The sequence below is a fragment of the Brachionichthys hirsutus genome, chromosome 2 (assembly GCF_040956055.1).
Source record: "Brachionichthys hirsutus isolate HB-005 chromosome 2, CSIRO-AGI_Bhir_v1, whole genome shotgun sequence".
Classification (NCBI taxonomy): Eukaryota; Metazoa; Chordata; class Actinopteri; order Lophiiformes; family Brachionichthyidae; genus Brachionichthys; species Brachionichthys hirsutus.
The window spans coordinates 12,112,889-12,136,539 of record NC_090898.1 but is presented as its reverse complement, the minus strand read 5'-3'; the positions used below and the strand labels follow the sequence as shown (position 1 = coordinate 12,136,539).

The following is a 23,651-nucleotide window of genomic DNA, read 5'->3' as shown; positions in this document are numbered from 1 at the left end:
TAAGGTCAAGATTATAAAAGGCGAAAGACCTCCACCTAATGGCGACAGGAGCTAACTGCAATGCATGACCTACAAGCAGAAACCGTTTCAGAACCAAAATCTCCAAGTTGATTTAACCCCAACAGTAACACAACTTTGTTTTATTTTTAAATGACAAAAAATCCGCACAAAACCCAATAATGACTCATAAACAGGTCAGGAATGCACTTTGTTTATTCCACGCTTAGAAAACGGCATCAGAAGGCACTGGAGCGGTTTAGCACACAACCCGAGCTCTCACGGTGTAAGGTCAAAGGTCAGCTCATTCTCAACTTCTCTGCAGCATTTCTAGTAGCAACATTTGAATAGATCACTAAATCTACTGCAGCTTTGAGTCGCATGTTAACTCGAGTGCAATCAAGTTTCATGATGTGATGAGAAATGACTCTGCAGCGTTTGATCTTAAGACGAGGGCGACGGCGAACCCGACCCGAGTCGACTCCTCCCATCCGTCAGTAGCCTTCAGTGTGACAAACTTTAATGTGTCTATCAAAGGTTTCTTTCTGTGTGCTGAAGTACAGTACAAACGATCTCATTAACTGTTAGGAAATCAGTGTGTCAGCTTGAAATGTGGGTTTTTAATTTAATTTAATTTAACGTGCTTATCCAACTCGTGTCACTGACTAGATAATAAAGAGAATAAGAAGCACTGAACACTGAGACCAGGAGGAAAGGGCTGAAGATCTAGAGTCAAGTTCATGTTCAGATTGTGAGGTCAATTAGATTTTCCCTTGCAAACATCTCCCAAAGAAAAAAAAAAAAAAAGATACATCCTGGAAATACAGGTAAGACATTCATGACGTGTAAATCGAGGCATCACCTGGCCAAGCAATCTCTCCCTTCCATCCTAACCTCTCTGAGCACTTGGGCATTCACAGGTAGTTTTGGGTTTGGCACTAGGTGATCACGCCTTTAGACAGTGTACGTGGATAAGAACGAGGGACAGCTGCAGAGAGAGCATCCAGGAAACAAACTCGAATGAGTGGAACAGCATCACATACCGAGATGGACCAGCGGTCCTAACCCGATCACTCCAAATAAGGTGTCGGTGGCAATTTACCCCGGCAAATTTAAATAGAACAAACAATTACCTTTTTAAAGCAAAGAAAAAAGCTTCTATGAAAAGGTTGAATGAGATGTTTATGGGGACGTTTCTCAGGTGAGCAGCCCTTCAGGTTTCATTCACCTGCACAATCTCATAGATTTCTGCCCTGAAAGGGAAGCGAGTAAAAGTGTGTTTCTCTTTTCTATTAAAACCGGTGAGGTCATCGTAACCCTCAAAGGCCACAGTCATGCTTCAACACGTTACATCTAAACATGTTTCATAACAACAAAAAGCAACTCCCAGGAAGGTTTTCAGCCAAATCTACCAATCACAGCAAGGTAAGAGCTCTCTTCCTAAAGGCAATCACATTTGTACGTCTTTACAATGAGACTTGAGCCTTTCTGGCGAGTCACCAACCCAGATTCCTGACTAGACTCAACTTCATGTGGAGTAAAAGGAGCAAAATGCTACATAGTACTGAATAAAATAACATAAAAACATAAAAAATATATATTATTAGAAATAATACATTATAATTGATTAAACCCGACAGATAAAAACATGTTGCGCTCTGCGAGGGATTAAAACACAGCAGTTCATATTCAAAAAAATGTAAACGTGTCTCCCCTTCCTAAGCGACCCTCGGTAACGTCCTCAGCTTCGGTCCGCTTCCCTGATGGGGCTCGTCCGACGCTTCCATGCCGGGGGCCGCGCACGCATCCAACCTAATGGCAACCGCATTCTTAAAACTCCGCGCGACTGCCTCGACAGTTTCATCGCCTGGTGTCAGAGAAAGCAACGCGTACTGGCTTCAATCTGGTCATCCTGGAGGCTGCAGAGCACAGTGCGTGTAACCCGAGAGCGCGTCCCAGTTTCTCCACAAGAAAGCCAGCAGGAGGATGAGGAGGAGGGTGGACAGCGAGCGCGAGCGCGTCTTCATCAGCGGGACCACACAATTGGCCACGGTCGAGACAAATACCAGAAGGACGGCCATAACGGCGAGCAGCACGTTAATAAGTTTTCCCAGGAGGGTCCGGGCTGTGGCATTTTCCAGCCCCTCCAACTGGACGACCTGCTGTTGCTGCTGATGAAGCTCCATCTTAGAAATTCTGGTCTGACATGCCTCCAAGGCTTCCTGCAGAGAACATGTAGAGAAGAAAGCGAACATGAAAGTCACTTTTTGTTTTACTACAATCAGGCCTGCAGGATGTCCAGTTTGAAAAATTTAAATCCATAATCATAATAAAAACACACTCAGACGTTTTCAACCAAAGCTGGATATTGCTGTATTGGTAAAAGTACATGACATCGCAGCTCTTATTGGCTTGCATTTGAAACGCTCAAATATAACAACCTTGAGTGTATATTTTAACGTACACTGCCCCCTGCTGCCAGAGAAAATAAATGCAGTGATGGGGCAGTTTAATTTTGCAAGTCCTCTTATCATAGAATTCAAAATGACAAACCAAGAAATGTGAAACGTAACCGTCTCTTCTTTTGACCCCATTCTTTTTGCCCAGGAGTGCATTCCCGGGCAAAAAGAATGGGGGGGGTCATCTCTTCTCATTATATTTTGTGCAATTGTGCGTGGCTGCAAAACACAAAACCATGCCATAGATGTCCGTGTGAGCACGTCTGAAACATTTCGGTCTTAGAGCTGATTGATTTTCGACACGGCCGTTGGACCGCGCAGACAGACCTGTATGTCTCTGCCCCGCTCGTATGACTGGTAGGCAATCTTCTCCTCCATGCTGGCCAGCTCCTGTTTGAGGTTAAGGATCTCATTCTGATGAAGTTCTGTCAGGTCATTCAGCTGCTCCTCCAGACGTTCGCACCTGAACACAAGATGCAGAAAGCACATGAGAGAGTCTCTGGGGATTATTTGCTTAGACTAAGAAACGCATGCAGGAATTAGCAGTAACCAATTACAGAGGCATCTAACCACGTGGCGTTTTGACTGAACTGGTGATTCACCCGGACGCGATTCAGACAGTGTTACTTAACCACTAATACGAGCAGCCAATCAGAGACAGTTAGCGAGAACAACCTGGCCTATAGGAGATAACTAGCAAGAGGAGGCGGGATCTAGACAGTCTTTTTTTTTTTTTTTTAACCTGCAAATTAACCAATAAAGAAAAGATGAGGAAAAATAGCAAGTGTCCTCGGATTGAATGGATACCTTTTTGACACCCAATAAATTTAACAGTCGGAAATGATTGATCTCTAGCTTGATCAACTACAATAAAGAACCGCATATCTAAAAGGAGGTATTAAATACCGAACGAGGCGTTTGAATTTCTGAACAGCCAACTTGTAGGGATAGATTCCAAAAGCTGGAACTGATAACTGTAAAGGCAAATACATGGGAGGCATTTCTACTTGTGAGCTATAACTTCAGTTCAGTGGAGAAGTTGACCCGACCTGTTCTGGTTTGGTTTGTTAAATGTTCTACAGGCACAGATCCATTGACAAAATAATTCTGTCAGTCTAGCTCAGCGTAAAAGGTTAGAATAATTCATTTTTTAATAATAATTGACCCGTTTCACCCTCTGATCATTTTCTGCTGATTGAAGAGCAGCAGTTTCTACCATTGCAGATCATTTTTTTTGTCAGAAGGTAGGATGAGAAGTCTTCACACTGTTCTACGTGCTAGAACAGTGAAAAGAGTGTTTGACATTGCTTTTAATGTATAATTTCACTGTTTGAATTTTATTGATTTTATAACCGTGTTCACTTTTTTTATTGTCTGTATTTCTTTACTGTTTTTATATTATGTACACTGTAAAGCGTCTCAGTTTTCCAAAAAGCGCTATATAAATAAAATGCATTATTATTATTATTATTATCATCATTTTGGTTCCAGAGGACAAATGATGGACAGCATCTTAATCTTTCGTGCCCTCTTGTCATAACATTCCAGAGGAATGGGCCTGAGTTTTTAAGGCCAGCTGCCAACAGACTGACCCAAACAAAAGCTGGCCCGGAGGCGTCTGGGTCTCAGACCAGATAAGCTGGGACAAGGGCTGAAACAACACCAAACGTCTTTGTGCCGAGACGCCGCCTCTGAACTTTACTTGTAAAGTGTTGCTGCAAACACCAAACGTTTCTTTTTAATAATCGATGCATGCAGCGTCATTCCTGATCGCATTCTGCTGGACTTCTAGGGGATTTCTTCTGCTCAACGGGATCTTCCTAAGGAAGTAACCCGCAGACATTCTTTCACTTTATTTCCGTACCTGAAGCGTTCCTCCTGTAGAGCTTGCATAACAACCGTGAAGTCTCTCTGATAGTGGCTCTTCAAGCCCTCGAGGCTCTCCTCCAGCCTTGCCTGGCCCTCCCTGAGTTCCTGCACCTCCTGCAGCAGCATGTCCAAGCCGGAGCTCCGGCTCCTCTCCAGCGTGTTGCCCTTAGAGCTCGGAGGACCTCCTGGGGCCCCCGTGGTACTGTTGGCTCCCGCTGAGCCTGACGTTGCGCTCGAGCAATCATCCTCGCTGCCGTACTTGGGACTGGCCTGGAGGTGATGCACGGCGCTGCCTAGAGAACGTCCACCGGCCCCCGTCACACCTTCTTCCACTGAGGGGTCATCCAGAGAGTCTTTAAGCGAGGCGATGTTGTCTGCACTTCCGAATTTGTTGCGGATCAATGAGGCAATTTCCCGCGGTTTGGAGACGACGGCGCCGGCGGCGGAGTGCGTGGCTTGCGAGATGCTGGACAGGCCTCCCTTGACACTGTCCACCACACCTTCACTGAAGCCCGTGACTTTGGCCCCAACACCCTTCAGGCCCTGCTGCATGTCCCGCAGGACATCCTTGGGCTGGCGTGGGATGCCGTTGTGCTCCACTTCCCGCAGCTTCCGGTGGTAGTGCTCCAGCTTCCTTTGCAGCTGCTGGATGGTTTGCGCCGATTTCTGGTTCTTCTTCTCGAAAACCTGACGGGCAACAGAGCGGGTATTTCATTGATGAGGAGAAAAATCATTCGCATTGAAAAGAATCCACTCCACTTCCAACATTTGTTAGTTCCCGCCCAGCCTTAAGGGGTTAACAAGCAAACAGGGTTTGTGTTAATGAAGCTATTTCCATGTCAGATCACAAGCCTGTTTAAGAATAGATGCCAATTCAATATATTTATTAATACTTTCGCAGAGCGTAAAACACGCATCATTCACCTGTTTGATGCGTGTGGTTTGCTGTTTGTCAGCATTGTTAGCCAGTTTGAGGTATTCCGAGACGTTGTCATCCCTTGCCGTCTGCTCGATCTTAATCTGCTCTGTAAGCTTGAGGATCTTCTGTTGCAGTTGAGCAATTGCCTGTTTTGTGCGCTGAGGGTCCGGGGTGCCATCGTCGGTGCCGGCGATTGAACCATCAGCCCCGCAGGAAACAGCCAGTGACGTTTGGCCGAGCCCACTCACCTCCAGCCGGTCGATCTGATGCGAGGAGAAGAAAATCACAGAGGGAGATTTAGGGCTGGTTCGGTGTCAGCATGACAGAAAGAAATAACTGGGGGGGGGGGGGGGGGGGGTATAATAATGGTTATTGCATCATTTTGCTGACATTAAACAGAAGGCTTCTGCATTTAGTCAGTGCAGACGGTCACTCACGGTCAGCTTCTACAAAGAGGAAGACGGTTTACAAAGAAAAGAAAGTAGAAAAAGATTGATAGAAAACTCAACATAGCCATGTATGAATCCAAAGTTTGTTTGTTTATCATCATTATAAAACAAAAACAAAAAAGAACATAGATTTCAGATAGCAGTGATTTTATCTGTAAATTACAACGCATCTGTGTAAAAAGACAGACGGGCCTAATTTTTCATGCGTCTGAGCAAACACACAAACTCCCCGAGCAGTCCGTTGGACAACTTTGAGCAACATCATAATAATACATTTTATTTTAAACGCACTTTACATTTGAAAGTAAATCTCAAAGTGCACAATAAAAATAAATAACATAAAAACAAGAGATAAAAATCTACAAATAAAACAGATAAAACCAACAAGCAAAGGATGTGTGTACTGTGGTCCCGAGATAGTCCTGGAACTCCGATCACAATGGCGTCTATTAGCTGCGTAAAAACATGTGAATCCTGTGCGTAATTACGCACGAGCGCACCTTAGAGGGAACGTTGGTCTTGTGTATTCCTGACACTAAATTAATTTTCTCAACACCTCACCGGAAGAACACGCACGAAGCCCGCGACACCTCTGGAGCCAATTCACACCATTAACACCGTAACAGGTAAGAAACGAAGCCACGGCCCGACCGACGAACCCAAACCACCGGGGAAAAGATGGAGAACTTCACGGAACAGCTTCCGTCTACGGAAAGATTTAACGAACCGAACCGGTTCTCTTTAATGGCATCACGTGCGCTAAACCCGGACTCACCTTAGCCGAACGGAGAAACTGTTCCCAGAGCATTGTCCCCGGAGAGAACGCAAACCGCGCGTCATCGTCTGCGCCCGCCGCGAGATCGAGCCCGAGTCGGGCCTGAAGAGCCTGAAGAGCCCGAAGAGCCTCCGGACACTGAAGCTGCTTCTACTCGCCGGGCTTGTTGTGAAAGTTGAAGCTCACCTGAAACTCGCGTCGATTGGACAGTGCTATAAGCCCCGCCCCCCCTCACAGCTGAAGGGTGATGTCATCCTCTTTGGCCGAGGAGTAGCAGAAATAGCTCCGCAGTCACGTGACGTGACGCACCAAGAAACTTAACAAAGCATTTCTTACAAGTGTGCTTTTATGTAGTTGAAAGAATAACTGCGCGACTAATGTTTCTGTACTAAATGCAAATTAAATGTACCTTATTTTAATGCCTTCAAGCAGCGTTAAGATTCATATTTTGCACTTGATATAAGTGATTGATACGCATGAAATTGCTCCTTGATGAACTGAAAATACTACTGGCTTAATTAATAATAAAAATAAAAAAATAGATAAAATACAATTCACAATGTGCATTATGTAAGTGTTTTCACCTTTAAAACGTTAAGTGCATTTCACTGATAAATGCCTCTTGAGGAAAACATTCATTATTATGACTGGGAGAATAACTAATAGAACATTTTTCCATTTCAGTTTTGTTGCTTGTAATTAAGTGTGTATTAGTATCTGAATAGTTGGAGAGAGAGTGCAACAAGAAAGCTATTACCAGGAAATAACAGTAATAACTAATCTATTCTACATTAATGCATAATAATGAGGGGGAAAAAATAAATCACACAGTCCAATATGAACAAAGACTCATGGCCGAAAAAGACAACAAGATCTATGAACATAGAGTTAACAATGAAGTGAAAGCTTGTGATCAAGACAGACAAGAGGCAGCGGGGCATAATATATATCTATCACCTTCCAGTCTTTGTTATCCAGCTGGGAAGACGACTACAAAGCAAGAAAAACCAGTCTGACATCCCTTTCTCGCTCACACACTCACATTGCCAAGGGGACATTCTTCCCGGTAGACTTACTAGCTGGTCCTTTAGTATTTGTTAAGTCATTTGACCGTTAACATGAAAACAATCTCACATTAAGTTGATCATTGTTCAATCCTGTTGAATACAGGAAGGCCCAAACGAATCCGTGACTGAATTTACTGATGCTTTGTTACAGTAAGTTGGTCAAGATGATCAAATGAGCAAAAGATCTAAAGCAGCCTGCTGAGAAACGAGGAGTCAGAGCAGCACCTGGCTTTTTCTCGGCTACGTGCTAAACAGTATTAATAGCTTCATGACGGTGAGCACGAAAGAAATGCCAACTTCATTCCCGTGAGAGCTCTGTGGCGTAAATGTGACTATGCCCCACCCCCCCACCCCCCCACTTTGTTCTTGATTTTCAGATGACTCAGCTATCTGAAGATCTAAATATGTTCACTGTGACTTAAGATTTCGATGGTGGGGGCAAAGGACCCTGAAATACAGACTAGGTAGAGATTACAGATATTGTGACCTGAATAAACTGGTACCAAATCAACGCCTTCTCATTGATCAATAAACTCATTATAAACGGTGAGGCAAGGAATCCCACGCAGCTTTTCAAGCATGTGCCCTCCTATGCAGGACGTACTTTTATGACACGCTTACTGCGTTTATGATTCATAACGTAATGCTATCATAGGACTGAGATAAGGAGACCAGTTACCTAACAAATGATCTATTCCATCGGCACGATACAGAGAATGGTGGTTATTATTTGACCAATCGTGCATGTCATTCCCTGAGTTATCAGAGCGTAAATGCTGATGTGCTGAGCAGCTGAAGCGAGAAGCGCCAGGCGCTGAATAACAAAAGCTTGAGGAGCGTGTGTTTGTTATCGGGAATGTCGCTTGATCCCACCACGATTAGACTTCAAGGAAGGCAATTTGCATGCAAATACACCCCAGGGGGGGGGGTCTGTTCTCCCACCGATCATTCCCCAAACTGGGTCTGCCTGCTGGTAGACCTGGTTGCGCAATGTGCCACGGATCCAGAAGAAGCTGGTCAAGGGCAACCTCGACTTAACTCCACCAGAGGCCTCGGGAAAACCTGAGCCGTGACTTTAACGCAGGGACCTCTCAGCCAAACAGGCGGTTAGGAAGCATGGCTTAGCCGTTATCACCCCCGCCGAGGCGAGTCTACGTTATCTCACTCTTTTTGTTGTTGTTGCTCTTTTACGTAAAGACAATCCAAAGGCACACACAAACTCTCCGCTATTTCTACGTGCAGGTGCCAAACAGCAGTACCTTGTTGCCCGTTAAGCCTCGCATTCCAGTTGAGTGGTTTTGCGCCTCTGTTGAAGTCTGCTTGTTTTCTCGTGAGGCGGCGGCTTCCACGATGCAATGGAGCTATAGCCATGACGCTGTGCCTTCATGCTGCTTTCTGACAAATGCGTTCTACTCTACTTCCCACCTCTCCCATTACAGCATTCTTTGAAGCACGGAACAGGCATTTAGCGTCGATATGTTACCGCAGGTACAAGTTTTACCAGTTGAAAGGCTGGATGAGCTGGCTTTCCACCCATGCTTATCTGCAAAGTCCAATATCCATTAGACAGGATATATTGCAGACATAAGAAACAGAATCTTAACGCCTCTTGTCCATCCACCTATGAAGAGCCATTTGGTATTTGACAGGTTTTGTTTTCCTGGATTTATACTTCTAGTATCTCTTTGACCTTATCACTAATCCGGTAAGAAGCCAATCATCTCCGACTGACTGAACTTCACACTCACATCGTGACAGTATTTAGTGAATCCAAAGTCCTTTATCAGACATACGTCTGTCCATGGAGTCTGCATATTTCAGTGCACATGAAAAATGTGTGCAATAGCTGAATATTTCTGGGATCCCATTTTCTTTAGCTCGTGATTTCACTTCCCATTCAGCCACGGCAAATCAAGTGGCGCTGAAATTGACACGAAATAGGAAATCCGCCCTTTGGTTCCATGAGCAACAATGAGACTCACCACTAGTAATATAAAATGACATCATTTCATGCGATGCTTGACAAGAAGCAGTTCAGGATTAGTGCAAAGTTGTACTAATAATAATGAACTAAAACCTGCCAGTGCATTTCCTAAGGAATTCGGAGTGTGTGAGAAAAGCCCTCTACAGAAACACACACAAGTAGCTGAAAGTGCAGGTCTATAGCCCCCCCCCCCCTCTATCACAACAAGCCTTTCAGTGCCAGTGATTTCAATACAAAATCCTTTTCATACTGACAGACTGGTCTCCTACCAGGTTCTTCTGGCATCTGGGTCCCTAATAGACCTTTAATTCTTTCAACACTGTATTGTATTTAGTTACAAAACACACAGCGTGAAGCAAATCCATTCTAACAGGCGAGCCAGGGTCAAGACACACAGATGAAGAGGTGAACAAGAGCCATCAGGAGAAGGTTTACCCCCCCCTCCCCTGGTCCATTAATCAATGTATATGAAATCAATATCATGCTGAAGATAACTAAAAACACATTTCACATAGTTCCTGGTGAACATGTGGGTGGAAAGCTGCATCTCCAAAGAAGAAGCTGAAACCTCAAAACATGATGCTGATACAAAACACAGGCGGAGACTCACAGTGGCAGGAGTGGGATGTGGAGCGGTGTCAGCTGTTATCAGGTTGAGCGTGACTTCCATGGCAGGGAGACGCATGAGCGGAGATGGGACCGGAATGTTTTCTCCCAGACAAAGTCCTCGGGAGACTCAGAAAAAGTTAAAAATAACTGCTGGTCTTGACGACTGATAGCTACAATGCTACAGATTGCCGCAACTGTAGTTAAGCAGTGCTGTGCCGCACAGGCTGCATGGAGCAGCAGCTCATCAAATCCGCTTCAGTGCTATCGCACGCCTTGCACCACAAAGCAGAAAGAAAAAAAAAGCACAGACACACCGTTCAGTGGGCGTGACCTCCTCAGACAGCGGGCATCGGTGCGAGAAGAAGGACTCCTCCGGAGCTAAAGGTCCGGTCCGGTCGGGTTCGGGATAAGAGCCGAGGCAGTTCAATGGATGAAGACTGCGGGGTTGGATGTGGGCATGGGTTAAAAGAAGGACGGGTTTACTGGGAAGTTATGCATTCAAGGAATCCGGCGGGGATAAAAATCCAGAGGGACTAAAAAGAAAACCACAGATTCAAAGGATGGATGTGAGGGGAGTGAGCGAGCAGACAGAGGGGGGAGCCCACCAGGAGCTGTAACTGCGAGGGAGACGCCGTGAGAGGAGTAAAAGGAGAGAGGGGTTATGAGAAAGCTCGGTGAAGGGAGGGAGGCGCTTTTCTTCTGCGGGACTTTCTAGGCCAATTTAACACCTATCCTGCAGATAACTCAGGCAGAAAGAATCGGACAGGAATCTGTTCTATTATAACACAGTTGGATTGTCACAGCAAATCTGTCTCATGGGCAATCAAGCCATAACACATTTGACTGCTCACGTGTGCTTAAAAGGTTGCATCTGCAGATCAATAAGAAAGCCTTTTTTGCCCACGAGTAAAATCCGCAGTGGACGGTTTAGGTTAATGCTGAGGCAAAACGCTGCATCCAAGATTCCACAGCTTCCATAATCACATGAGGAATACAAAGCTGCGATTCAAACCGGCACACACAGCCTCTCACTGCATCACTGCGCTACTTATCCCCTGATAATGGCTGGGATTGGGAGGGTGGTCACTTTTACCAGAATGCTCCATCTGCAAGAGAAGCAATCAATTATGTTTACGGAAAACAGCAGTAAACACCATTAACTGTGGGAAATCCGTGAAGCGTCACAGCGTATTTATCGCATCTGGAAGGGAAGTAAGCTTCACAAACACCATTTCAAGAGCTTTGGCACATTTATCGCTCTGAGATAAAGTCTTGGGATTTGTGAGTCATCACTTCCAAAACTATAAATCCATTAGGGATAAAAAAGCAAAGCAAGGAGTGTGTGTGTGTGTGTGTGTGTGTGTGTGGCAAGGGCCACTAAAGGCTTCTGTACCAAAGCTGACAGGACAGAGGGGGAGAAGAGTACATGAATGCAGGCTTTAATGAGAGGGGGAGGAGTTAGGGGTCCAGGACAGAGAGGCTAGGATTTAGGGAAAAGGCTGCTTATATAAGCACCTGCTCAGAATAAAGTGGACGTGTATATATAGCACAGTCAGCGCTTAAAGTTCGAGCACATCGATTAATCTATAATCTGTTAGATTTTACTCAAACTCAAGCACAATCTAGAGTTTTAGTCTGGCATGTTGATCGTATTTCCTTATTTACTCTTTACTATAAACACAAACGAAAACAATAGCAAGTCAGCTAGCTCTGTCTACTAAATTTGTTTTGAACCGCTGGTTCCACTTCCTCTGGTAATTAAATGTGAATCGTACAGGACCTAATCCTTTTTCTTACACATGATTTGAGCGAAACTAAGGAGTGACCCGTTAGTGAATCGTCCAAGTGACGGTTTCCTTTCAACCCTCTGTGAGTTCCAGTCCTCCCGGTCTGAAGCCTTCTGTGCAGGGGACATGTGGCCCCCAGCAGCTCTAGGCTCTCTAGGAACGCCAGCTGTCGGTGTGACTCAGGACGTCGTCGCACAATCTCTGGTGTGAGGAAAATGTAGATGCTAACTTTGAGGTTCAAATTTGGGGACAGAAAAATAATCTCGATTGATTTGTTGCTGTATCCAAAAGGAGTTTGCTGCATATTAACCAAGATGGTGGCTGAATTATTCGAAACGGGAGTTATTTCTGCAATGTGTTTTTTCCTCAGTAAATTAGAAATTCAACTCATACACAACAACCCAATTAGGGTGTTGAAAAATCTGGAGTAATTATGCATCTTGTCATTTACTGCACCCCGAGCAAACATATGTCAGTCATTAGATCAGCCACAATGTTTTTCTGTTCTATTCTCCATTTGAGAGCAGAACTACATGATCGACATACAGAATCTAGATTGTGTTGCAATGGAAATTAAGTTCATTTATAGTTTAATTTATGAATATTTATAGTTTACTTTAATTTGCTGTGGGATTGTATGAGATCATAAACATTATATATATATAGAGATAAAAAAAAACAATCCTGTTGCTTTTCTGTTGTCTCATTTAATGGGATTGACACGGATGTCCCTTGCTGGCAGGGCGACGACCAGATTTGACAAATGCTTTACATCCTAACATCCCTTTCTTCCTCTCACATGCATGCATTTTATGCATGCCTTTAAGGGGATACGACCTGCTGAACTGGTGGTGCATGTTGCCAGTCCAGAGCCGGCATGCATGCATGTTTATCTAGTCATCAGAAGTCGGACCTCAGACTGCTGCTGTATAAAGTGAGCGACAATTTAGGAAAGGAAATAAAGGTAAATGAGGTCTTCATGCAAAGATCACTCTCTAAAACGGTAGCATCACATTTAAAGATGTCGGGACTTGCTGAGAACGGTAGAGATGAATATGTGGGCCCGCCTACGTGCAATAAAAGTAAAACTAACCGCGGAGATCGATGAAATTAAGACTCAGTAGAGGCTTATTGTAGGTTTCATTCATTTCTGACCACATCAGCAATTGGATGTTTTACACACTATATGTTCTCTGGTTTGTAAACAGGGTCACGCCACACTTTGAATGGACAATGCTCTGACTGACGTCCATGCGAAAAAGCATAAACCAAGACTTGTGCAGAAGTGTTTCCTCAGTCAGCAGACATTGGCAGGAGGATCCTAATAATACATAATGCTCATTGTCATTCTGAGGACAGAGTCTGGTGCTGAACATGAATACAAGGATTCTCAGGCAGAGGAAGACAAGAGGTTGCCTCTGATGTAAGAGTTTGATTGAAGAAAAAGCAAGAATGAATGCAACAAATACTTGAACTGAATTAGAGGTCCCAACGCCACAGTCTGCGCCACGTGATTGTAAATTGTGATTGGATATGCTGTAGCACTGGGGGTGCAATAAGTTACGTAAAGGCAGATGAGCGAGAGCTTTGTCTGCATGGACTGTTTCTAAATCAAGCCTGAGAGGGAGAGGGGAGACGACCATGACTCTGGGTTCCGGTCCCATCGTACAATACCTTCCACATAAAAAACAAGTCTTTTGTTCGACCCTGGATGTCCCTCGTCTAAGCTCCAGCATAATCAATGACCCTATTAGCAGTTACATAAACCACTGGGCACTTTATACACAGGGGCCATTATGACTGGCATGGTCAGCGAGGGGGACACGTCCTTCTACCCAATTCCAATATTGGCATCTCCAAGAGCCAGACAGGAAGGAAAGCAAAACGCTAATAACAGCAACGGAACGTACGAGGCTCTCTCAGTCCGTTGCGCCGCTGACACAAAGGACTAGGGGAATATAACAGCATCAGAAAAGCAAATGCATCTGTTGAGGTTTTTGCCTCTGTATTTTGAAAGAGCAGGAAGAAAATAGATGTTTTAGGTCACTTTACCTCCCACATAGGTAAACAGGTACCGGTACCTCGAGTTTCAGTAGTGATGGCTGACTTGTAATCTCCATTGCTTTGTTTTACCTACTTTTAAATTTTATTTCTAGAATATGTATTAGCATGAAAGTGCTGGCAATGCCCTGAAATGTGTAAGACTGCGCATCTCCAAAGACAAAATGTCCACAGCACAGCGGAGTGTGTGTACGTGAAGGGGAAGAAAGTTTGCTCATTGGCAGTGGCTGGTATTTGTTGGAGCTGCCTCTGTTTATAGTCGACCCATCCTGGTTATGCGACATGAAAACAGAAGGGGCACTGGGAGAGTTGGTCTGGCTGGATTACCCAGAGTACCATGGGGCAGCATGCAGGCTCGAACACACTGACAGCCTATTCATAAACAAGAATGTAGAAAAAAAAAAGTTCCAGTTTCTTGGCCATGAAATATTTTTTGGCCAGGCACCTTCTCAGTGTCCGTATCCCATCGGCTCAGGCCCCATACTGGGCTCTGTGGCCTCATGTCAACCTCACTATACACTTTGAAATAGACTTATTGGATAGTCTGGAGCCTGCATGTTTCTGGGGTTTAAGCCAGACTGCATTGTGTGAATGGAGCTACAAGGAAGCAGATTTCATAAAAGGGGCCACATAAAGAGGATTGGCATTTCTTTAATGGCCTTTCTTAGCACTTGGCCAGTTATAGCCAATGGCGGTCCATTATTTCATTCCCACATTAAATATCTAAGGATCCAACTTCCTGAAATGGGCTTTAAAAAGTTAAAAATTTACATGCAAAGGCTAATTGTTCAGATTTATAAAAATTCCCTTGACCCAGTGTGGAAATGCTGCTGTACGATGCCACACTTTTCCTATTCTCCTGCACCATACTGAACACAAACTGTGTCCGAAAGGCTTGGTTTAGTTATTGATAATTAATTTCTGTTTAAAAAGGGATTTTAAAACTTATATTAAAAGGTTGATATTCCAGAGGTAATGCCTTTTATCACACCATTTCAATAAATAATCCAGAACACTTTGATATTACAACTAAATACAGCCTCCATCCACAAGGGGGAGCAAGAGCACAAAATATGCTTCACAGAGTGTCATCAGCTGTACAGACTGACTGTGATCTTTCTTTGACGAAAGCCATTTCCTCACAAACTTCCAGGCTTATTTTCTTTAATGCAGTCTTTCTCTTTCACTCCCGCCTACAGACATGCAGCCCTTCGCGTGACTCAATCCAGACCAGATTTGCCAATCACATCAAGGTAAACCGGTGCCTGGGCTATTGATACTGACAGAAGGGAGAGAGAGAGAGGATAAATCAAGGAGGGTTGGTCTAGGTTTTGTTAATCTTCGGGAATGCGAGTCGTGGTGACGAGATGCAAGGAAGAAGAAAAAAAAAAATTCCTTAGATTCCTACTGGATGACAAGATGTCCCTTAAGGTTATGACTAACTTTGAAAACACGTGCATGTGTGTTGTATGTGGGTCAGTGGAGCAGAGCTGGGCTCAGCAATCTACTATCCATAATTCATCAGTCGCACAAATGATATTGACTAAACAGGGAGTGGCAAGGATGCAGCAAATGCCTTCTGTCAGCATCTGTCTGTCTCCTCCAGTCTCAGACTGAGCAATTTCCCTTTGAAAACAAACACCGCCCTGAGTAAAGACAAGAAAACCAAACACATCGGTTTAATGAAGGCCTCTGTTGGAATATGTTGAGTATTTAACGAACACATTTTCAGACCTTATGCTAACAGTAGCCTTAGTCACAGGCTTGAAAATGAGCCAAACCAGAGGAACAGAAATATAGGTCAAGGTTGACCAGCCCATCCTGAGTGACTGGACAACAATGATTGACGTAGAAAATCCGACCACGGCTGGGGAAACAGCCGAGACGCACGCCAGTGCCCACTTTCATGTCCGCTTTCACAGCCACACAAACACAATCTGGTCCGAAGAGGAAGGGCCAGCTGCAGGCCAAAAATAAACACACAAAGGGTGACCCGTGGGGGCTCACTGCTGACATGTGCACATAAATGTACACGACCTCCTGCCCAGGCATGCTCAACAAAATCAAAAATATTCATTCAGACTGTAGCTTAGTTTCCTGGAAGAGTCCAAATAGCTGCTTCTTCTCCTGCAAACATGCTGCATGAATGCTGCTGCTGATGCTGGAATTATTAGTGGTGTGTTTGTGGCTAATGCTAATAGCAACCAAGCACCTTATATGTATAATCCCACATGAATATTCAACAGCCTAATTAAATTGCTTTGGCTCCGCATCAGAGGAAGCACAAACAGTTGGGTGGAGAGTTCAAGCTCACACAAAGAAAGACACGAGAACAAACTCACTACTGCACACAGAAGATCTGACCCAAGCCCACTCCCCTGGTTTTAAATGACATTATCGACTGATTGATTGATGATTGAGCTTTGCTAACCTCGTCATTCAAATAAGAAAACGTGGTGTTGCTTCACTTCCGGAATCTAAGCCAGAGGGCCCCGTTCCAACACATCTCCCGTGTCATTTTACAAGACGCCTTTCTGGCCCAGAAAGCTTCTTATTCCACCATAGCTGGTAGAGGCAGCTGCAAGATCAGGCGGTGAACCTGTGAGCTGCTATGGTCACCATTGAACATCATCCTGTTACCATGGAAATAAGCATGGGGGTTGGGGGGGTGGGGGGGTGAAGAGAGTGAGAGCAAAGAAAGGAAGACAAAAAAGTGAGGACTTAAAGGATGGAGAGGCTTGAAGAGAAGGTGGATAGATATAAATAGATGAAGAGACAAATCATGGTATTAAAAAAATGGCTAGGAGAGTTAAATCCTTGTTGAATGAGGGAAAATGCCACTTCTGATTACAGATCTTGAACAAAGCTGTGATTGCTCTCTCAAACACATAAAAATAAAAATAAAAAATATAGAGGCAAATGAGAAAATAAGAAATAATGAGAAAAACTGGCCTTGGTACCGTATTTGATATGACACAATAGGACGTTGCAAGCAATCTGAACAAATATCAAAGGGTGACGTGCAAAAACACAGACAAACCAGCAGGAATCATCACTCTTTAACAATAAAAATAAAAACCTGCAGGAAAAGTGAGGAGAGGAGTGTGATCACTGCGGTGGACGGCAAAGTAGAGAAATGTACCTGCTAGCAATTGATTCTGCAACATGCATCACAACGTCTGTCCATCCAGAGTTCGGAGACTTTGTGTCGCTTTGCCGAAAGGGATTCTGATGCCTAATGCTAGCGCCAAAGCAAATCTGACTGGTCCCTGCAGAGCGACGCACAAACTGTACTAGATAGTAACACAATGAGATTCATTGTGTTTAATTCACGGTTAATACTGGCGTTTGTTTGATCAATAACTGTCTCCCCGTCGCAAATACCACACTGTACAAAATTGGCTGTTACCCAAACACACCCACCCCTGCTGGCTCTGTGGACGGACTGTGGGAGATAAGTAGCCCCGGTGATAAGTAAAGCAAAGACATAAATGGGGATTTGATTTGAGACGAGAGATGCTCGACCGATGAGGTCGCAAGTCAGCCGAACCCATTAGCAGCTTCAGCCTCCAACCTGCCCCTGACTGCATCGCTGTAATGAAGTCTCATGGTAAATGTCAAAAACAACAGCGACACACACACACACACACACAGTGCCTGAAAAACAATCTCCCATAAGCCGATATTTTGGCAAACAGCAGTGTGATGACATCAACTCAGGAGTCCAGTTTAAGCCTGCTTGTTTGGCTCAGGTTTGACTGAATGCTTTTATAACAAGCAGGTAAATTGCTGTGGAAGCGGTTTGATGCAAGCCTTGATAATCACCACATGCATCTCCGGGGCCGGTTGCATGCAAAACCTGTTGCCCGAGGAGCGGACAGACAAAGAAAGCACAATAATTGAGGACATTGAATTAACGCGGAACAAGCCGCGAGTGACAGAACGATGTTCAGTGACACCTTACTGGTAAAAGAAAATTACATGTACTAATTCCGTTAGTGGCAGTGAATTATATAGAAATGATGATAGTACACAATATTCACTATTTCTGACTAATACCAAAAAACACTTTTCTCAACTCATTTGTTTTATTGATTGATGTCAGGATGTCAAGATATTTTCTAAGAATATAACAAAAAGTCTATTAAAATAACAGATTTGACATAAAACCACACTGGTGGAAGTATTTTTGTGTTTTTAGTTCAAACACAAGATGTTGAACCTGTGAACTGTGAAGCCTTTTTTCGAGCTGGTTAGGGATTACTGCATGAGAACACAGGATGTTATGTCCAACATGAAAACTGAAATACAATCACACACAAAAGAAGGAAGAGCTGAAGACAGGTGGACAGGCCCTGGAGGACATATGCTTTCCAGAGAGAACATGTGGTTTCAGTCTCTTCTGGTTTCAGATGTTCTGTGTGAGAGGACTGGCCTCAAGGCGCAGCCTCTGCTTCAGCTCACTTAAGCGACTCAAACGACACAAAAGTCTCCATTCATTTATTTTTCCAATCCCATGTTGTGAACAAATTGTCCATCTTCGCACTGAATAATTGAAACCTTTCACTTCCTCCATTTTAGTCATTCCAAGTAGACAGACTTGATTGGATCAGTCTTTATCTGTGCGTCAGGCCCTCCAGTCTGATTCTGTGCTTCCGTCTGCCGATGATAGATGAAGATCTAACAGCAATATTACACAAAGATAAAGATGAGCGAGGACGAGCACAGGGTGATTTCAAATTAATATCATGATAGTTTCAACATTTGATTGACTTGAGGGACATATAACTTTCAAGGATTGTAATTGTGATTAGTTTAAATCTGTTTTTAAACCTCCAGTGCTGTACGGTGACCAGACTCGCTGCAGCGTTCTAAATCACCAACATGGGGAAGGGTGATTATACAAAATGAGTTATACAAAATGAGTTTGAGCCCACGCAACAGGGGGGAAATGAAATATCAAATTAACCAATGTACGTTCAGGAAGGCCCTAAACGTCTCTTCGTGGTTATTTTCGGCTACTTGCACAGCCTCTATGTGGGCGGGTGTATTCAGTCAATCAACTAATAAGCAGCTAATTGCAATGAATCCCTCAGGCTGAGCACCAGCTGCACAGCCGTGGGCCCGTCACAGATCTGATGTGGATTTTTAACTACTCTTTTTAGCAGCACTGCTAAAGACTCAATGACTGCTGTGTCCTTGAGTTTAACGTCAGTATTGATCGATAATTACATTTCTTGGAGACGCCTCATATTGACACATGGGCTGCTGCTCTTACTGCGGCTCCACCAGTTACTATTTAACAAGCGCTGAGATAAAACGCAAACACAGACCACTCACATACTGCATGACTCAACAGCCTAAAAGCCAGTAAATATCTGTATACTCAAAAAAAAAAAAAAAAAAAAGAAGTTATGCAAGAACAGTGCAAACAATGGTTTCTTCATATTTTATAGCGGATAAATTGTGCGTTGAGTAAATATGTACAATTTTGAGTGCGATCATAAACAAAGACGATTGAATAGCAATAACAGAAACTCTTGCAATCACGCCAAACTTACTTAGAGAGACTAATAGACAGACAGATGGGATAAGATTTGCAAACTGATGACACGCCCTCAGCAGTAATCTAATACACCTCCGCCTTTAATGCACGGAGCCGCAGTATTGGAGATTGAATGGTACGGAGTGTTTCAGGCTTACCTTGGAGCACTGTCTACGTAGACTGAAGCGCTGCACCATCCTGACAGACCGAAGTACCCACAGCTGGAACTCCGGATCTACTCCTGTCACTCATAGGTCCCTCCAAAGTACACTCCACCTCATAGCACACTGGACATTCTCACACACACAGACACACACACACACACTGAAGGTGTATCAGCCACCTTCCTTTACAAACATCTATTTGCACACAGTCACACATCTCTAGTTGACACTGCTTTCGTACACTATGCAAACACAAGTGAGAAGACAGCAAGAAAAAGAGGGAGAGATGAAAAAGGGAGGGGGAGGAAACACAGATAAAGGCAGCTCGGCTCTGGTGCCCTCTACTCATATTCACGGTGAACCCCTCAGCTCTGCCTCCGTCTCCCTCTCCCTCAGACCCAGTCACTCATACAAGATGCCACATAGTGTCCGGTGCACTAATAACTACGAGTATCCATGCACAGTCTTACCATTCCTCACATTCACATCCCTCCACATCCAGCACTGCGGACAGATTCACACAACACACAGCCCGAGCTCCGAATCATCTGGGATCAGCTTCCTGTTAGTGAGCCCAAAGGTTGAGCGAAGAGAGGAGGGGGCAGTAGAGAAGGAGCAGAGGGGAGGGGGAGATGGGAGAGAAGGAGGAGGGACCAGCTGATTGTCTGTACCATCTCTCTCCAGGGACAGAGGGAGGGGGGTCGGGGGGGGGGGGGGGGGATTAAAAAAAAAAGTGAATAATGGAAAGGGAAAAGAAAACTTCTTCATTCTTGATGAGAAATAAAAAATGTAGACAAGCTAAGCAACCCCCCCGACCTACAATAACTGCAAGGTCAACCACACCGTTACCACGGCAACGCAAGCAGGGCGTTGTTCAAGGCAGGCTTGCAGCAAGATTCACGGTAACCACAGCGACTGCTCGGATGACCTGAATGACATTGCTGCGTCTCCGTACAAAAGCAAGGCTGCGATGTTAGCATGTGATTTGGGAGACAGGTTGTAGTTGCTGCCAAGGGAAGAGCAACCGACTGCAGAAAGGTTAACGGCCACCCATCGCTGCAGCAGGACCAATGGAGCCCAGATGTCTGGCCTTCAGCCCCGCGCCGTCATCTCAGGCGAGGCCATTGAGCCGGACTGAAGAGGACGCTTGACAGAGGATGAAGTCAAGAGAAAGTGCCATATTGAATTCAGCTTGCAGATAAAAGCGGTCAGTTAATGGCTATCGGCGCCGACTGGTCAACACCGACGGCTCCGTGCCGCACTGGATTCACAGCCAGCCATCCATCAGCCAGGCTGTCTGATCTGACAGCGACCTCTAGTGGCAGACGGAACAAACTGAACTCTGCGTATACGGCAAACCGTGGCGAACGATGAAATTGTAAAGGGCGTTCAGGTTTTAAGAAGCCTTTATCAAAACACTTTTCATTGCGAGAGTATTAGTTTTCATTTTATTGTATTATGGGTTTGCTATTTGTCACAATACATTATAGCAAACTGGCACCTCATTATTATTTAAGAGGTTTGTATCTGTTAATTAATCTACAGTATCTATACATGGGCATATGCATGTGTTTTCTTTTTCTTAGCATGCTGCTGTGTGGATATCTTCCCGCATCTTGGATTATTGATGATGTTCTTCCCACCACACTTTGCATTCAATCAACACATTAGCAAACAGCAATAAGAACCCCCTTTAGGAATATGGAAGATCAGACGCCGCTAACGGGGTGAGAGGACGATTGATTAGCATGAGCTGTCGTAATATGATTCAGCGTTTCTGTTACTTACCCTGTCCACTTCCTCTGTGGACTGGTACCCCGATGACAGTACCACATCACCACCAGCACATTCAGGGGTGGGGCTGCTGGGAGTTGTGTCGGTGGTGGAAGAGGACCGTGGACGGCTGTCATGCTGCTGTGGATCATGTGTGTGGCGGCGGTGTGGTGCCTGAGGGCTACCCCTCAGGAGAGGATCGTGGTCTCGGCTGCCAGATCCAGAACCGGATCCCTTACTGCGGCGACTCTGGAGACTGGTCCCTCGCCTCATCATGCCCGCAGTGGCCGAGCCTTGCTCAGCTGCAGAGGGAGCAGAGGGGTGGTCAGATTCAGGACGGCAGGGGCCCCAGGCGTCCTTGGGGGCAGACGGGTTGGTGCCTCCTGCTGACACTAAAAAGGAAGATGGGGAGGAAGAGGAGCTGGAGATGCTGGTGCCACAGAGGGAGAGGCATTTGAGCTGCTGCTGCAACAGCTGTGTCAGTCCCTGCAGCCGAAAGCCCCCATGCTCTCCCCTGGCCTCATCTTACTCATCTTACTGAGGCAGGGTAGGATGATGAGGCCCTCTTCAACTCTGGGCCTCCTGAACCCACCGCCTCTTTTCAAGCTGCAGAATTTAAACTGGGACCCACCCCCCTCTGCCTCCATTTTGATATGACCCCCCCCTTCCTGCTGCATGTGGCCCTGCTGAACTTGCATGAACAGCATGAAGAAACATTCATATCAAACAGTGATTTGGGGAGTCAGACGAGAACAGTGATGAGGACAAGCAACCAATACGTTGCAGTAGGAGAAAATGCAAGTCTCTGATGGAAGGTTGGAAGTGTGCATCTGTGATGCAGGAACAAGTAGACATGCTGGTCTAGCGCAGAGAGAGAGAGAGATGGATTATCAGATGCTGGAATTTTGCCCAAATCCAGTGACATGCAAGGGGTAATATTCGCTTAACCTTGTTTCCAACTGCAGTTTTGAAATGTAAATTAAATGAGGCAAAAATATTAATGCACAATAATCAGACTGGGATTTTACAGTCTGCCGGCTAGCACCCAAATGACAAGGCAAGTTTGAGGACATATTGCTCCAAGCCCATTAATCATTCTAAGAGGCCAATGGATGATCTAATGAAAGGAACACGGCCTGGACCCATGCTTAGTTAACATGACACAGAAATTACAACATGAAGCACAAATAATTTCACAAGGAAGCAGGCACACGCACACTATGAAAATAAGCAACAACCAGGAGGGGGTGTAGCTAGAAATGCACAAGTGGTGATTAAAAGGGGGAAAAAAACATGAAGAAGAACAGAGGCTTATAGAGAAAGAGCTCACGTCAGCAGAAGAACAACCCACCTACCATCTGCTCAACCGTCAGCTGGGTGTGACTCGGTCTTGTGGATTACCTGAGAGAGATGTGGAAAGAGGGAGGGAGACCAAAGAAAAACAGATTCATTAGTATTAGTTTACGACATAGTATTATAGTATTAGTGCAGAAGACGTATTGGCTAACAGCAAGACACTCAACAATCAAGTTGCCATTCAATTTGCAGTTAATAATCATTTTCAATCTGGGCAGTCACCATGTAATCTTCTGGAAACCAGACAGCTGTACAAAACAGACATTTTCTCAAAATCAAATCACTGAGGTAGAATATTCTGTTAAATCCACTGTTCCAGCTTCATAGTTTGGCTGGTCCTGCGACTTATACTCAAGTACGACGTATAGTTCCGGAAAATACGATAGTCGTGAATTAGTCTTGCTAACATGCAAGGCATATTTAATACAACGTGTGTGACACAACTGTGTGTGTGTGTGTGTGTGTGTGTGTCACAGCTCATTTAGTATCCCAGAGGGCTAATTCTGTGATGGTATCAAGAGACAAGGGCTTCCGCACCAGAAACAACAAATAACACAGTGCGTGGGTCGCCTCCCACAGCCTTACAGGCTGTTTGTCTGAATCCAAGTCAGCAAAGTCAACCCAACTGGGTGGACACCTGAGAACACACAAGCTGTCTCTCTCTAAAATGAACCTTATTTGTGGAACAGTGATCACCTCAGAGACAGACCTACTGGCAGACAAGCTGTCTGCCCTCAGCCTCCCTGCAGCATCAAAAGCTTCTCCCATTCAAGGCAGCAAACCGAGTGAGGCAGGAATATTCAGAGCCCTGGGGAGGGGGGGAGGGGGGGGGGGGGG

General features: G+C 44.9%; 1 protein-coding gene across 1 annotated transcript; it reads right to left on the bottom strand.

Annotated features, from left to right (window-relative positions):
• Nucleotides 1-1,904: 1,904 nt before the first annotated feature.
• Nucleotides 1,905-22,105, bottom strand: tmcc1a (transmembrane and coiled-coil domain family 1a). Its single transcript, XM_068753368.1, is given in 6 exon segments — nt 1,905-2,219; nt 2,784-2,919; nt 4,321-5,012; nt 5,250-5,507; nt 21,474-21,947; nt 21,950-22,105. Coding segments are annotated over 6 exon segments (2,031 nt in total).
• Nucleotides 22,106-23,651: the final 1,546 nt, after the last annotated feature.